Source organism: Chamaea fasciata, unplaced genomic scaffold, assembly GCF_029207755.1.
Source record: "Chamaea fasciata isolate MVZ Bird 193981 ecotype frontalis unplaced genomic scaffold, bChaFas1.0.hap1 SCAF_7, whole genome shotgun sequence".
Taxonomy (NCBI): domain Eukaryota; kingdom Metazoa; phylum Chordata; class Aves; order Passeriformes; family Sylviidae; genus Chamaea; species Chamaea fasciata.
This window is the reverse complement of record NW_027094092.1, coordinates 16,967,642-16,984,420: the sequence shown is the minus strand read 5'-3', so window position 1 is coordinate 16,984,420 and position 16,779 is coordinate 16,967,642. Positions and strand designations below refer to the sequence as shown.

General features: G+C 44.9%; 1 protein-coding gene across 1 annotated transcript in view; it reads left to right on the top strand.

Annotated features, from left to right (window-relative positions):
* Positions 1-16,779, top strand: part of MUC2 (mucin 2, oligomeric mucus/gel-forming) — a 64,085-nt gene that overhangs the window by 39,660 nt on the left and 7,646 nt on the right. The window contains exons 42-53 of the mRNA XM_066186971.1: positions 737-964; positions 2,030-2,185; positions 3,365-3,962; positions 7,023-7,135; positions 8,177-8,380; positions 9,303-9,488; positions 10,551-12,055; positions 13,293-13,467; positions 14,006-14,253; positions 15,409-15,592; positions 15,715-15,919; positions 16,558-16,736. Of these exons, the coding sequence (XP_066043068.1) occupies positions 737-964; positions 2,030-2,185; positions 3,365-3,962; positions 7,023-7,135; positions 8,177-8,380; positions 9,303-9,488; positions 10,551-12,055; positions 13,293-13,467; positions 14,006-14,253; positions 15,409-15,592; positions 15,715-15,919; positions 16,558-16,736 (3,981 nt within the window). The remainder of the gene's footprint in view (positions 1-736; positions 965-2,029; positions 2,186-3,364; positions 3,963-7,022; positions 7,136-8,176; positions 8,381-9,302; positions 9,489-10,550; positions 12,056-13,292; positions 13,468-14,005; positions 14,254-15,408; positions 15,593-15,714; positions 15,920-16,557; positions 16,737-16,779) is intronic.

The following is a 16,779-nucleotide window of genomic DNA, read 5'->3' as shown; positions in this document are numbered from 1 at the left end:
TGCTGGACACATGGAGTGCAATTGCAGTGGGACTTGGTTGTGTAGCAGTGGCATTTCAGGCTGTGTTTGGGCTCTGCCCTTTCTCCTTCTCCTATGCCCTCTCAGTGTTTGTGGTTGTCAGCTGTTAGACATGTAAGAAGGCAGGATTCTCTTGCCAGCCTTTTTGGGAACAGTTTCACTCTGCAGACTGCCTGTTGCAGTGAACTTCTTTGGCTGACACTTCACTTGGTGTGATCCACTAGTGCTCAGGGAAGCTATGCATCTGGCTGACATTGAAATACAGGGGGAATCACATGCCAATCAGTCAGGAACATACTCCTGGGCGTGCTTTCTTCCCTGACCCCAGCTTCCACTTGGATCTCCTATTCCATGACTTAGTGAGATGTTCAAGTAATGAGGCAGAGATAGAAAGCTCCAGCTATATCCAAAGCATTGCTCTTCCTCATCTCTTACCTATTGGTAGGTTTCCCTGATTTTAGGAGAATACCTTCCAGTATCTAATGTCTTCACTAGGAGAGGAGAGCCATGACCCTCTCTGTGCATGGATGTCAAGCGGTCTTCTTTCTGGGACCAGAAAGGAAGGGCGGGTTCTGGAGACCTTTGCTGTGCTAGGGTGGGCTGATCTCTCTAGGTCTGTGGCAGCTTTCTCATGTGCAACTTCCGTTGAGTTCTTACTGGGTCCCACTCATTCATTTGTGCCTTTGTCTGTTTTCTCTGTCCCTGCTGTTTCTAACAGCCCCACCTACAAAGACACCAAGCACACCAGAAACGCCTAATACTCCCACCCCAACAACACCTGGAACTCCCAATATCACTTCCAGCACCACAGTGCCCCCCAGCAGCACCACCAGCATCAGCACCCCTAGCACAACAACAACTGTTACTGGCTCATCAACAACCTCCTCAACTTCTTCAAGCACATCCACACCCAAACCGGAATATACGACCACCCTACCAACTCCAGGTACTTCTGCCTTGTCTGATCTTGTATCCTCTTGCTTTGGGAGTAATGAAGATCTGTAAGCACCTCTATTTGTGCCTCAGTATGGAATTGGGGATAGGTGTAACTGCTGTGCATCCCATGAAATGTACTTTGCCCAAAGCTGGAACTTGGGCTGGCTATTTCAGAAGTGGTGAGAATTCAGGGGTCCTTCTGAGAAGCTCTTGGCTTCCATTACTCAACAAATATCTAAAAACGTATTTCATGCAGGTACTCCTACTGGGCTTAGAGGGATGCTAAACTGATGGGAAATCTTGTGTTTTTATTGTACCTTGTCCTTCATCTGTTAATAATGCAGTCACTGGACTTAAGATGTGAAATTGCAGTGGGGATTACTCTTGTGGCACTGTAATTTCAGGTGCTTTCTGGGAAAAATTTTGCAGACTTCCTTCACTATCTTCTCCTTTGCAATGTCAGTGCTAGTGAATGCCAGTATTTATGTATGTAGGAAGCAAGGATTTCTGTGATAGACTTTTTGAAAACAGTTTCACACTGCAGACTGTCACTGCCTCTGAAGTGTGGTCTTTGGCTAATGAGATTCACTGATCTTCTGGGAAGCCCTTCACAGGGCTGACATTGAATCAGTGGAACTTTTATGACCATGAGGCAGGAATGTAGTCCTGTGTGTGGTTCATTCTTGAACCACACATTCCACTCTCAGCTCTTGCCCCTGGAATTAATGAGGTGTTCAGATAATGACACAGAGATAGAAGGCCCTATCCTAATCCAAAGCATTACTGCTCCTCATCTCTTGCTTGGTATGGTTTTGAAAAGCTTTTTCCAAAACCATCCACAGTTTCTTCCAAGGTAAGGAGGGACATAACCATCTCTGTGCACAAATGTCAAGAATTTCACTTTCTGGGGTCAGAAAGGGGGCGCTGGTGCTAGGGATTTTCTGGTGTTCAGGTGGGCTGACCTCCCTAGGTATGAGGCAGCTGCTTCATGCACAGCATCTGTTGAGTTCACATTGAGTCCCACTCATGCACTTGTGCCTTTGTCTGTTGTCTCTGTCCCTGCTGTTTCTAACAGGCACGCCGAGCACAGCACCCCCTACACCAGAAACGTCAACCACTACCACGTCACCAGCGACTCCCACCAGCACTCCCACCACCACCACCACCACCACCACCACCAGACCTACGACAACAACAACGGGTACACCACCAACCATCTCAACTCCTGGACGTACGTTACAAAACCAAATACTTTCTGCTAAAAGCCCTCTGCATATGACTACAGTAGCAACAAATAATTCTCTGGCTCTGTTGTCATTTCTGGCCTTGCTGTGCGAGTAGTGAAGGTCCATGAGCACGTCCATTTGTGGCTCTGGATGGGATCAAGGATAGGTGTAAGCCCCGGGCGTCCAAGGAAAAGTCCTGCACCCAAACTGATCTTCAGGCTGGCTGTTTCATAAGGAACAAGAATATAGAGGTCCTTGGGGAAAGGTCTTGTCTTTCCTGACTCAACAGTGGTCCAAGGAAGTATTTTGTACTTGGGCCCAGTTTAGACAGCTACTGAAGTGATGGGAATGTTGCTTTTGCTGCTTATTGGACTTTGTCCTTCAGCTGGGCAGAATGTAGTCACTGGACCCAAGATGTGCAGTTGGAGTGGGGCTGAAGTTTGTGGCAGTGGCATTACAGGCTCTGTTTGGGCACAGCTGTACAGACCTTCTTCCCTTTCTCTCCTGTTTTGTCTCTGTGGCCATTGCTGCTACTTACCAGCTGTTTGGGCTGCATGAAGCTTCCACGCCTTTTGCTGGCAGAGTTTGGGGAATGGTTCCAGAGTGCAGATTGCCCCTTTTGACAGACACAAGCTCTAGGCAGCTCTAGGATTCTACCAGTGTTCTTGTTGGTGCTTGTCTCCAGTGATCTGTGTGCTGCTAGGAAGCAGCTGAGGCTTTGTCAGCAGGGTTTGGCATGTGCCTGCTTTCCCTGTGGCCGGGTGCCTTCCCAGTGGTTGGTTTCTCCATGAGAGAGTGAGGTGGTGTGTGTGGCCCAAGAAGCTGAGAGAATGGCATGGGTCTCTGCTTAGTCCTGCTCTGCCTCCTGTGTGAGTCTTATGTGAGTGTTTTTTGCACACGAGGATCCATACAAAGCCATGTGACTCAGCTGTGGGGGCACACACATAACTCATCAGCACCTGTGTCCTGATTTGGGCCCGGAGCAGTTTGTAGGGCCAAGAAGGGGAGGTCTGGCCACACCACTGAGCTTTCCCTTTGCCAGTGTTTTCTGAGTGCAGTAGCAGCCTGATGGGCACTGTTGAGTGCAGAGGATGCCCAGAGCACCACCTGTGTGTGAGCTGGTGCCCTGCATTGTTGTGACTGTCCTGTGTGTTTCTAATTGTCCGTTTTGTTGTCGCCTCCAGCATGTGAGTGCATCTGGTCGGACTGGATCGATGTGACTTACCCAGATGCTTCTGACAAGAACAGTGGTGACTACGAAACCTTTGAGAACATTTGGAAGAACAACCCCTCCTGGGACTGTGTGAAAGTTGAGAATATTTCATGCCGATCAGAGAAATACCCCAACACTTCCATTGCAGATTTAGGGCAGAAAGTGGAATGTGATGTTAACGTCGGGCTCATCTGTAACAACAAAGATCAGCAGATAGGAGGTATCATACCGATGCCAGTCTGCCTCAACTACGAGATCAGTGTCTGCTGCACCCCCAACAAACCAGAGTGTCTTCCACCAAGCACCCCAAGCACCACAACTTCCACAGCTTCATCCACAACGAGCAGTGTGTCCCCTCCAATACCAACAACCACTCCGACGCCATCAACAGGGGAGACAACAGGGGAGACTCCCAGCAGTACCACCACCACCACCACCACCACAATACCACCCAGCACCACCACCAGCAGCAGCACCACCTCACAGACAACAACTACTCCTCCTGTCTCAACAACACCCATTTCAACGACTTCAAGCACATCCACGCCCACACCAACATACACCACTACCACACCAGCTCCAGGTACTTCTCTGATCTGTGCTCTCATGTGTTTCCTTCCTGTGGGGAATTGTAGGGCTGTGAGCACCTCCATTTGTTCCTCCATATGGGATTTGAGATAGGACTAATTGCTCTGTATCCCCTTAAGTGGCCTTTGCCCAAAGGTCTCCCTTGGGCTGGTTGTTTCAGAAGGAGGAAGGATGCAGGGGTCTATGTCCTCCTCTCCTGTGGAGATATTGATCCTCTGATATTGTGCATACATCCTTCTCTGACCACAGATTGCCATCTCAGCTCTTATTCCATGAATTCGAGAGGTGTTCAGGTAATGAGGCAGAGATAGAAAGCCCCTGGTAGATGAAAAGTGTTACTCGTCCTCTCTTCCCTGTTGGTAGATGGCTCTAATTTTGGGAGTAGCACCTTCCGAACCATCCCCAGTCTCTTCACCAGGCATGGAGGGCTGTGACCCTGTGTGTTCAGGGATGTCATGGATTTTGCTTTCTGGGGCAAGAAAGGAAGGGCTGCTTCTAGGACCTTTGCTATGTTAGGGGTGGGCTGATGTCTCCAGGTCTGTGGCAGCTGCATTCTGTGCAGCTTCTGTTGAGTTGACATTGGGTCCCACTCATGGCTTTGTGCCTTTGTCTGTTTTCTCTGTCCCTGCTCTTTCTAACAGGCACACCTCCACCCACACCGAGCACACCAAAATCGACAACCGCTCCCTCACCGGAAGAGTCTCCCAGCACCACCACCAGCCCTCCGAGCACAACAACAACAACAACAACAACCACTGGTTCTGGATCGCCAACACCCACCTCAAGTACTTCAAGCTCATCCTCACCAACACCAACATACACCACCACCTTACCCACTCCAGGTACTTCTAAATTTTGTAGTCCCATATGTTTTTTGCCTTTGGTGCTACTGGGGGTCTCTGAACATATTTTTTGCTGCTGTAGGGCATCATAATGGGTTTAACTTTTGGACAGCCCTTGAAACGGCGTTTGTCCATAGCTGGCCCTTAAGCTCTGTTTCAGAAGGAACAAGGACTTAGTAGGTTTCGTTGCTGTTGGACTTTGTCTTTCAACTGGCCAAGGTGGCATGACTAGACACATGGAGTGTAAAGGAGTTGGGCTCGATTTTGTGACACTTGCATTTTGAGCTGTCCTTAGGCACAGATGTGTAGACTTCCTTCCTTCTCTCCTGCTCCTTTGCCATGTCCATACTAATGCTTCTCAGCTATTATAGGTGTAGGGAGGAAGCATTCCCCTGCCATGCTTTTGGAAACAGTTTCCCTTTGCAGACTGTGATTTTCTGTGAACTATGGTCTTTGCCTGACAACATTCACTAGTACTCAGGGAACTCATGATATCAGAAAACCACATGGCAATTAGTCTGGAACAAATTCCTGTGCATGCTTCCTTCCCTGATCACTCTTACCCTCTCAGCTCCTACCCCAGGATTTAGCAAGGTGTTCTAGATAATGAGGCAAAGATAGAAGCCCCAGCAAGATCAAAGCATTGCTCCTTCTCATCTATTACCTATTGGTAGGTCTTTCTGATTTTGTGCAAAGTACCCTCCAGCACTAAGCCCACTCTCTTTGCTAGGAAAGGAGTGCCATGACCCTGTGTGTGCACAAACTTCAAGGAGTTTCCTTTCCAGGACCAGAAAGGAAGGGCTCATGCTAGGGATCTTTACTGTGCTAGGGGTGGCCTGACCTCTCTAGGTCTCTGGCAGCTGCCTCATGCACAGCTTCTGTTGTGTTGACATTGAGTCTCATTGATGCCTTTGTGCCTTTGTCTGTTTTCTCTGTCCCTGTTGTTTCTAACAGCCCCACCTTCATCCACACCAAGCACACTGAAGTCGACAACCACTCCCTTGCCAACAGAGACTCCCACCACCACCACCAGTCCTCCAAGCACAACGACCACTGTTCCTGGATCAACAACAACCATCTCAACTCCTGGAAGTATGTTCCCAGTGCTAATAAGTCCCATAAAACCCCCTCTGCCTCTAGCCACAGAACCAACAAAAAATTATCTGGTTCTTTCGTAATTTTTGGTCTTGCCATGGGATTAATGAAGGTCTGTGAGTACATCCATTTGTGGCTCTGTGAGGGATCAAGCATGTGTGTTTTGGACATTCCAGGAAATGAGTTGTTCCCAAAATTCATTTGGGCTGTTTCAAAAGTGATGATGATGTAGGGGTCCCAGGACAGACAAGAAGGTCTTTTCTTTCTTGATGTAACAAATGCCCTGAGGAAGTATTTAATCTTGCTGCCTAGCTAAGAGAGATGCTGAACTGATGGGAAATGTTGCTTTTGCAGCTGTTGGAATTTGTCCTTCTGCTGGGCAGAATATAGTCATGGAACCCATGATGTGCAGTTGGACAGTGACTTTGGTTTTTTGCACTGGCATGGATTCCCCTGCCATGCTTTTGAGTACATACCACCTCTGGTGGTGAACTGTGGTCTTTGGCTGACAAGATCCACTAGTACTTTGTGATGTCCTTTATCAGGGTGACATTGGGAAAATCACATGACTATCAGGCAGGTACCTGTTCCTGTGCATGCTCTCATTCCTGGGCTACATATTCCACTCTCAGCTCTTACTGCAGGATTTAGTCAGGGGTTCTAGGTAATGAGGCATGGATAGAAAGCCCTAGCCACATCAAAAGCACTGCTCCTCCTCATCTCTTACCTGTTTGTAGGTCTCTCTGATTTGATTAGAAGCACCTTCCAGCACCATCTCCAGTCTCGTAGCTGGGAAAGGAGGGCCATGACCCTCTCTGTGCATGGATGTCAAGCAGTCTCCTTCCTGGGACCAGAAAGGAAGGGCTGGTGTTGGGAGTTTTGCTGTGCTAAGGGCAGCCTGACCTCTCTAGGTCTGTGGCAGCTGCCTCATGCACAGCTTCTGTTGAGTTGACATTGGGTCTCACTGATGCATTTCTACCTTTGTCTGTTTTCTCTGTCCCTGCTCTTTCTAACAGGCACACCTCCACCCACACCGAGCACACCAAAATCGACAACCGCTCCCTCACCAGAAGAGTCTCCCAGCACCACCACCAGCCCTCCGAGCACAACAACAACAACAACAACAACCACTGGTTCTGGATCGCCAACACCCACCTCAACTACTTCAAGCTCATCCTCACCAACACCAACATACACCACCACCCTACCGACTCCAGGTAATTCTCTGGACTGTGCTGTTGTTTGTTCCCTTCCTGTGGTTACCCTAATACATGCACCTACATGAGCACCTCAAATTCTGCCTCTCAGTGGGATCTGGGATGGGTATAATTGCAGGGCAACACTGGAACAGCCTTTGCCTAAAACTTGCTTTTCATCTGGTTATTAAAAAGGAACAAGGTCTGGGAAAAAGTTCTTGGCTACCACAACAGAATAGTCTAAGAGGAGAAACTTCATGCTGCTGCCTAGCTTTCACAGATCTTGAACTGATGGGAAATCTCACCTTTTTTGTTGGTGCTGGACCTCATCCTTCAGCTGGCCAGAATGTAGTTACTGCATGGCTTTGGTTTTTTGGCACTGGCATTTTAGGCACTGATTAGACATAGCCGTGTAGATATTCTTCCCTCTCTCCTGTTCCTTTGCCCTGATAGTGCTAAAACCTTTCAGTGGTTATAGATGTAGGAAGAAGGATTCCCATGCCATCCTTTGGAACAGTTTCACTCTGCAGATTGTGACTTTCTTTGAACTGTGGTCTTTGGCTGATCAGATCCACTAGTACTCGGAGAAACCACTTTTCATGGTGACATTGGGAAAACCACATGCCAATTAGGCAGAAATATATTCCCATGCATTCTTCCTTCCCTTATCACAGCTTCCCATCTCAGCTCTTACCCCAGGATTCAGCAAAGTGTTCAGGTAGTGAGGCAGAGATAGAAAGGCCCAGCCAGACCCATATCATTACTCCTCCTCCTCTCTTACCTATTGGTAGGTTTCTCTGATTTTGTGAGAATCACCTTCCAGCACTATGCCCAGTCTCTTCGCTAGGAGAGGAGGGCCATGGCACTGTCTGTGCATTGATTTCAAATACTCTGCTTTCCTGGGGCCAGAAATGGCTGGTGCTAGTAACCATTGTTGTGCTAAGCCGACCTCTCTAGCTCTGTGCCAGCTGCCTCATGCACAGTTACTGTTGAGTTGACATTGGGTCTCACTGATGCATTTCTACCTTTGTCTGTTTTCTCTGTCCCTGCTCTTTCTAACAGGCACACCTCCACCCACACCAAGCACACCAAAATCAACAACCGCTCCCTCACCGGAAGAGTCTCCCAGCACCACTACCAGCCCTCCAAGCACAACAACAACAACAACCACCACCACCACTGGTACTGGATCGCCAACACCCACCTCAACTACTTCAAGCTCATCCTCACCAACACCAACATACACCACCACCATACCAACTCCAGGTAATTCTTTGGCCTGAACCGTTGTTTGTTCCCTTCCTGTGGTTAGCCTAAAGGTACATGAGCACCTCAAGTTGTGCCTCTCAGTGGGATCAGGGATGGATGTAACTGCAGAGCATCCATGGAACAGCCTTTTCTTGAAACTTGCCTTTCACCTGGCTATTTAACAAAAAACAAGGTTTTGGCGTTCTGGGGAAAAGGTCACTCAAAAAGGCTTAGAGGAGGTTTATACATAAGTTCGTGCGGCTGCTCAGCTTTCACAGATCTTGATCTGATGGGAAATCTTGCCTTTTTTGCTGCTGGACCTCTTCCCTCAGCTGGCCAGAATATATTCACTGGACATACATGCAGTTGTGGCATAGCTTTGGTTTTTTGGTACTGGCAAATTTGGGAATAGTTTCACTCTGCAGACTGTGACTTTCTTTGAACTGTGGTTTGTTGCTGACGAGATCCACTAGTACTCTGGGAAGCCATTTCTAAGGGTCACATTGAGAAAACCACATGCCAATCAGGCAGGAGCATACTCCAGTGCATGCTTCCTTCCCTGATCACTCTTACCCTCTCAGCTCTTACCCCAGGATTTAGCAAGGTGTTCTAGATAATGACACGGATATAGAAAGCCCCAGCAAGATCAAAAGCATTGCTCCTCCTCATCTCTTTCCTATTGGTTGGTCTCTCTGATTTGATTAGAAGCACCTTCCAGCACCATCTCTTTGCTCAGAGGGAAGGGTCATGACCCTGTGTGTGCATGGATTTCAAATATTGTGCTTCTTGGGGCCAGAAAGGAAGAGCTGGTGCTAGGGTGGGCTGACCTCTTTCTCTCTGTGCCACTTGCCTCATGCGCAGCTTCTGTTGAGTTGACATTGAGTCCCACTGATGCCTTTGTGCTTTTGTCTGTTTTCTCTGTCCCTGTTGATTCTAATAGCCCCACCTTCATCCACACCAAGCACACCAAAGTCGACAACCACTCCCTTGCCACCAGAGACAACCACCACCACCACCAGCCCTCCGAGCACAACAACCACCATTCCTGTTGGATACCCGACTACCACCACAGCTCCTGAAAATATTAACACCAGAACCCCGACGACTCCACCCAAAGAAGAAATAAGTAATTCCTAGGGTTTCATGTCCTTTGCTGGTTTTAGAAAGCAGGGTTTATTGGCAGCTTAATATGTGTTTTAATTTCTATACTCTGCACTAATGTAGTTGATTATATTTCAAAAACATCCTAGCTAACCCTTCAGCAGCAATGTCATATCTCCTACTGTCCCAGTTCATCTGCCTCTGTTAAAGGGCATGAAGTACATGAAGGCGTTTTCCCGTCCTCACCTAAATGTGAATTAGTTTTCATTGAAGGACTGTCCTTGTGGGCTGCCTGGGCAGAACCAGTGTATCTTAATTCCTTTAGCATCATTGCTGCACTTATTATGTATACAGTGCTTCTTTCTCTACTATGTGTCACTTATATCATACTATAAAAGCACAAATAGATGGCTCTGAGGCTGGCCTGTGGGAATCATGAACACTTTTTGACATCCTAATCAAAAACTACTTTAAAGGAGTCTCTATTAGCAACCATAATGAAAACTGGCCATGTGAAAAAGCAGCAAAGTGTATTTGAGGTTCATAGCATCCCAAAATAGCTTGTGTGTGAGTAGTCTTAAAGGCCTGGGCATTAGAAATGGAACACAGACTACTCCAGCAAGTGCTCAGTTTCTGTAGAATCAAATTACTCTGAGCATAATCAATGGTGGTATGAATGTGCCACCTGAAGCAGGACAGCGAATAGTGGTCTTTCCATAGAATATAGTATGACAGCAATACAGTATTAACCCGAGTTCACTGATCTACTCAGTGGGTTCCCCTGGATCTAGGACTGCTGAACTCTTCTCTGCAATATAAAGTTTTAACACTGCAGAAGATATTCCCTCTGACAATGATTGTTGATAGAGCGTTTATATCAATGTCTACTATGCAAGATGTAGGAGATTTTGTTAATAATTCCTCGGTGATGGAAAAACCATTAATAAAACAATTTCTGCTTTATTTTTATCTGAAGACCCTATGCTTAGGCTTGTTAACTACATATGCTTAGTAGAAAATGAGATGACATTAGGAAGAAAATGTGATTTCCCTACTTAAAATACTCTGTTTTCTCTCTGTCTTAAAGAGACACCAGAGATTCCAACAGAGACAAGCACTCCAGTTACTCCTTCAGCTACCCCACTTCCAACAACAAGAACGACAGAAATAAGTACAGTGTCTACTGCAAGCACCACTAGTCAACAGTCAACATCACCAGTGTCAACAAGCCCGGTGACAGCTACCACCTCTGAAGTCACTGAAATAGGATCAACCCCCAAGACCACCACTTCAGGCCCCACACCCTCAAGATCCACCAGCACCACACCAGTAACAGAAACACCCGTCCATGAGACCACTACCGTCAGGATCCCAAGCCCTCCAACAGGATCACCTACCACCACTTCCAGCCCTGGCACCACCACAACCTCAGGACCAAGCAGCCCTACAGGACCACCACCACCAGTATCAACAACCCCATTCACTGGAATAGAATCAACCACCAAGACCACCACTTCGGGCCCCACACCCTCAAGATCCACCAGCACCACACCAGTAACAGAAACACCTGTCCATGAGACCACTACCGTCAGGATCCCAAGCCCTCCAACAGGATCACCTACCACCACTTCCAGCCCTGGCACCACCACAACCTCAGGACCAAGCAGCCCTACAGGACCACCACCACCAGTATCAACAACCCCATTCACTGGAATAGAATCAACCACCAAGACCACCACTTCGGGCCCCACACCCTCAAGATCCACCAGCACCACACCAGTAACAGAAACACCCGTCCATGAGACCACTACTGTCAGGATCCCAAGCCCTCCAACAGGATCACCTACCACCACTTCCAGCCCTGGCACCACCACAACCTCAGGACCAAGCAGCCCTACAGGACCACCACCACCAGTATCAACAACCCCATTCACTGGAATAGAATCAACCACCAAGACCACCACTTCAGGCCCCACACCCTCAAGATCCACCAGCACCACACCAGTAACAGAAACACCCGTCCATGAGACCACTACCGTCAGGATCCCAAGCCCTCCAACAGGATCACCTACCACCACTTCCAGCCCTGGCACCACCACAACCTCAGGACCAAGCAGCCCTACAGGACCACCACCACCAGTATCAACAACCCCATTCACTGGAATAGAATCAACCACCAAGACCACCACTTCGGGCCCCACACCCTCAGTGTCTACTCCCCCCACCACCACAGCAGGAACAGAAATGACAACTTCTGCAGTTGTTACTACTCCATCAACCACTGCATCAACCAGCCCTGTGTCAACCACCACCTCTGGTACTACTCCAACAGAAAGCTTTACCACCACTTCAGGAACCACCCCTAGTAGTTTCATCACAATCAATGCAACCACCACCTCCACCACCTTCAAAACTCTTCCCCCTGGCTCAACTACTACATCTGGGCCTACTACAACATCAACTGCAGTCACCACTACAGGAAGTTCCACACACAGTGCAACTCCTCCAGTTAACGGCTCAAGTTCAACTACAAGTCTAATACCAACCACTCCTAAAAAAACTTGCACTATTTTCCCTAATGAATCTTATGAGGTGAGTAGATATCATGCTTTCACTGTGCTTTGGATGGAGACTAGACACATAGCTTCAATGTTAATAACATAGAGAGTAGGCATTAATCTGGATAGGAAAGAAGTATCAGTCTGTCCTATTTCTTTAGTTTTCTTGGGCATCAGCAGGACTTCCAATGATATTTGGATTGATAACTTATATATTGCTATTAGCTCTTCAAGGATAATTTTTAAAAAGCTTTCTGCAAGGAGCTGGATCACAGGTCTGTGTTTGTTGTAGGATAGCTCTGATGAAGGGGAGACCAAGAGCTAAGTGGTGCTTAGCTATCTTTTCTATTTCTGCTTTTGAATAAGTCCAAAGTGGGTAAAAATTATTTGTGTGTTTACATTGCAGCCCAGCAAAAACACACAGGACTGAATTTGTCTGAGTTTGGAAAGAGTCGTACTTATTCACAGACTGAACAAGTTTCAGGAGATGACTGTAAAACAGATCACTGCATTCAAATGCCTGTGAAATTTGACTCAGAGTTGTTGTTTTTGTTTGGGTTTTTTTTTTTGTGTTTTTTTTTGGTTTTTTTTTTTTTGTTTGTTTCTTTTTGTGTTTTGGTTTTTGAACCCTCCACCTCTGACACAGATAAACTAGTGTCTTGTACATTTCTAAAGCCTCCTGATAGTTTAGGTGCCTACCAACTTGCTCAGTAGATCTGCAGGAATAAAAATTATATGTGGCTGAAAAACTGGTAGAAGATAGAAAAAACCCCCATGCAATCACAATAATAATCACATAATCACATAATCACCTTGGACATTTTTCCCTGAACAGTTGGTATTCACTGTAGGTTTAGCTATTAATCTGTTCTAGGCATCCATGGAAGGGTACTGATCATATATTGGTCATTCATATTGATCAGTGTCTTTCACTGTTCTTAAGAGAGGGTGTTAAGGTCATGAGATTAGATGAAACATCTCAGTTTTAGATAGCTGAAACTAGAAAAGGTGATTCCCATTCTGGTGTACTGGCTTGACTTTTGTAAATAATGCTTTTCACTTTGCAGCTCTCAGTTGTTCTAGCTTATCTTGCAGACCTAGATAGTGCTGACTGATGCACTTCCATCCTATTTTCAGATTTCTGGTGGGGGAAAACTTGTCAATAAACATATAGCTTTTTAGAAACCTGCAGAAGATATTCAGGCCTAATTGTTGTCAGTCTCACTGCATCCTAAGATTTGTCTCCATTTCCCCTCTCTTTTCAAACACAGCAAGGTGAGTCATGGTGGCTCTGTAACTGCACTAAGGTAATATGTGTAGAAGACAACACTGTCCAGGTGATTCCAGTAATCTGCAATCCACCTCCGAAACCAACGTGTGCCAATGGACTGTCTCCTGTGCCAGTCATTGATGAGGATGGATGCTGTTGGCACTGGGAGTGTGATTGTAAGCATATATTTTTTTTAATATTTAGTCTCCTGAGAAAACAGTACTATTGTCAAGACCAACAATATTAATCAGGGAACAAGTATCATTCAAGGCTGTGACTCAGTCTTCTGGTGCTGCTTAGAGTGCTCTCTTGATCCTTTTTAGGGAATGGAGGGATTTGCTTAAGTTGCCATTAGCTCTACAAAGCTGTTGTGTTAGTAAATTGTTCTCCCAAAGTATGATTTAAATGTCCAGATGCAGACATCTATAGGCTAGAAGCCTAGTTTTATGTAACTTGTTCAGACTATTGGTAAAGATATCTATGGTACAGTTAAGCCTATTCTCAGTTTTCTGTCATTAATTTCAGATGAACTGTGCATTGAAAGTGCTTGGTTTTTATTGATGACTTCTAGCTAATGATCTAAAGCATTGACATATATACTTTATTAAAATTAAAATGCCAAAAGTTCACTGAGATGTTTCCCACATCGAAAGATTTTGCTTGTAGCCTGATATGATTTTATATGTTGCCATAAAAGCCTGTATGTTTTTTTAGGCTACTGTACTGGCTGGGGAGATCCACATTACATGACTTTTGATGGATTGTACTACAGCTATCAAGGGAATTGTACATATGTCCTTGTGGAAGAGATCAATAAGAAAGTTGACAACTTTGGTGTCTACATTGATAACTACCATTGTGATACACGGGATGTAGTGTCCTGTCCTCGAACTCTCATCGTGAGACACGAGACTCAGGAAGTGAGGCTAAGAACAGCACAACCAAATACTCTACAAGTAGAGGTACTAAAGAATTTTACCACTGATTTATTGATTCAGATATTAATACTGCATCAACAGGATAGTTATATTCACAATGTTTGTGAAAAAAATTCTTCTGTGTTTTAGATTCAGTAACAGTTTAGATTATAAAACAGCGCTGCTTCAACGGACTTCAGAGGACTACTTCAAAGCATTTTTTTGCTCCGAATGTGGGGGCAGAAAAAAAAAATCTACAACTTCTTGTCTTTTGTATCTCAAATCTTTGCAGATCTCTCCTAAATACACAAATGTGGATAAATTGCTAAGAGTTAAGGATATAAAATAGGTTAATTTATAATTAACATTAATGTAACAAAGGAAAACAATGCGGAATGGGAGGAGATAATGTAAGGTAGACGTAACAGTAAAGTGCTGGCCTGAAGCATTTTTTAAAAGTACCATTAGTAGCCTTGACTTGTGTCATGTTTTTAATTTTTCAGAATAGGGCACTTATATGTTTATTCCATTGATAAATGCTATGTCACAGTTTTTGGGCTTCAAAATTAGTGAGAAGTGTTTGGGGCATTTTGTAGCTTTTTACTGTTTGTTTAGTTTATTTTTGTACATTATTGTGTGAGAATATTGCAAGTTAGGTTGCAACATTTTGTTGAAAATGTGCAAAATTCAGATCTCTTTTTTTTTTTCTCTAAAACAAAGAAATCTCCAATTGCTGAGTGAAGGTAGTAGTGCTAGTTTCTCAGGTATATAATAGCTATTGTATTTAAATAAATAATACAGTTTTAGTCTTATTTTCATTATTTAATTTTCCTTTAAGCATGTTCCCTTTATGGCAAGAGACCTAAAACTTTATACCATATGAATTTAGGAGAATTTTATATTCCACTTTCATGAGGAATCCTTGATGCCACAGTCACTCTGATAAGTCTGTTGAGTGTTAGGATTTAGCTAGTTTAAACCTTGAATTTATAGCCTCATTTGTCTGAGGTTGATGGGCTTTTGTGGCTCAGAGGAGAAAAGTTTGACTTTTCAGTATCAAAGGAAACACAGGAACATGTATTGCAAATAAAAAGGATGTTATTTACCTTTATGTTCTCTCTGCAAAACAAAGAAACAGTCAATTGTTTTGAAAAATCAATCTAAATTTATGCCTTTTTTCTGTTTGCCTTTATTTATTAGGTGACAGTAAACAACCAGCTCGTGGCTTTGCCTTACAAGAAGTTTGGCGTGAGCATCTATGAGTCAGGCATAAATCGTGTTGTGGAAATTCCTGAGCTGAAAATGAATGTGACCTACAACGGCCTGTCCTTTTCTATCAGAATGCCCTACAGCCTGTTTGGCAACAACACCCAGGGACAGTGTGGTAAGGCTTACTCTTCCAATTTTTCACTCTCAGAAAAACCACAATGACAGCCATGCTGCAAAGATGAATGGAATTTCCTAACAAATCTGTGAGTGAATTCTTTCTCCCCTTACCACCCTTAGGTACTTGCAATAACAACACGGCAGATGACTGCATGCTGCCAAATGGAAACATTGCACCAAACTGTGAAACCATGGCAGATCACTGGCAAGTTGTTGATCCTTCCAAACCACAGTGCTCTCCAGGCCTAGTTCCTACACGTCCACCTAGCACAACACCAACACAGCCTTGCAAAGAATCTTCCATCTGTCAGCTTCTTTTGGGAAGGTAACATTCTTCTTGGTTTTACAAGCATTTGGTCTTTGTTTTAAATGAAATTTTAGAATTAATTTACCAATGGAAAGTGTTTCTAACTATTGCTCCATTTCTTGTATCTTTATGATTTGCTTCTACTTCTTTCACTTTTTCTGGTTGTTATTTTTTGCTGACAGTTTCTTTCAACCCTCTGGCTGCCACATTAACCTTTGTTGATGTTCCCACATTCTTCTACACTGTCTGCCCTCCTGTGTCCCATGTTCTTGCCTTTTGCGAAATTTACTTAGCAGAAAACGGAGTCCAGCTGAAAACAGAGATCTTGATTTTTAGAAAACCATGTTAGAACTGAAAAAGAAAAAAAACCAAAATTGCTTTAAAGAGATAGCACATGGTTGCAACCAATAATACACAGCTCCTGGACTCAAAATGTTGGAGTCTAAGTGTTTTGTAAATGAGGGAAGAATGTTTTAAGGTATGTTGGAAGGTTACTATCTGGATAAGTGCTCTTAGCACAAATCTCTCATCAACAGTCCACATCCACAGATCCTTAGTCTCCCGTGTCCACTGTTGCCACATCATAATATGTTAGGCACATTGAAAAATGTTTGGATAATTCAATAACTAATAATGATAAATATTTCTGTTTCTAGTGTGTTCAAGCCGTGCCATGCATTTGTCCAGCCTGAAAAGTACTATGCAGCCTGTGTTTTTGATAGCTGTGTACTTCCCAACCTAGACCTGGAATGCTCAAGTCTGCAGATCTACGCTGCCACCTGTGCTGATCAAGGCGTATGCCTTGACTGGAGAACACACACCAATGGTGTATGCAGTAAGTATCTGGCCATTCATCTTGAATTATTAAGGAAGATTAT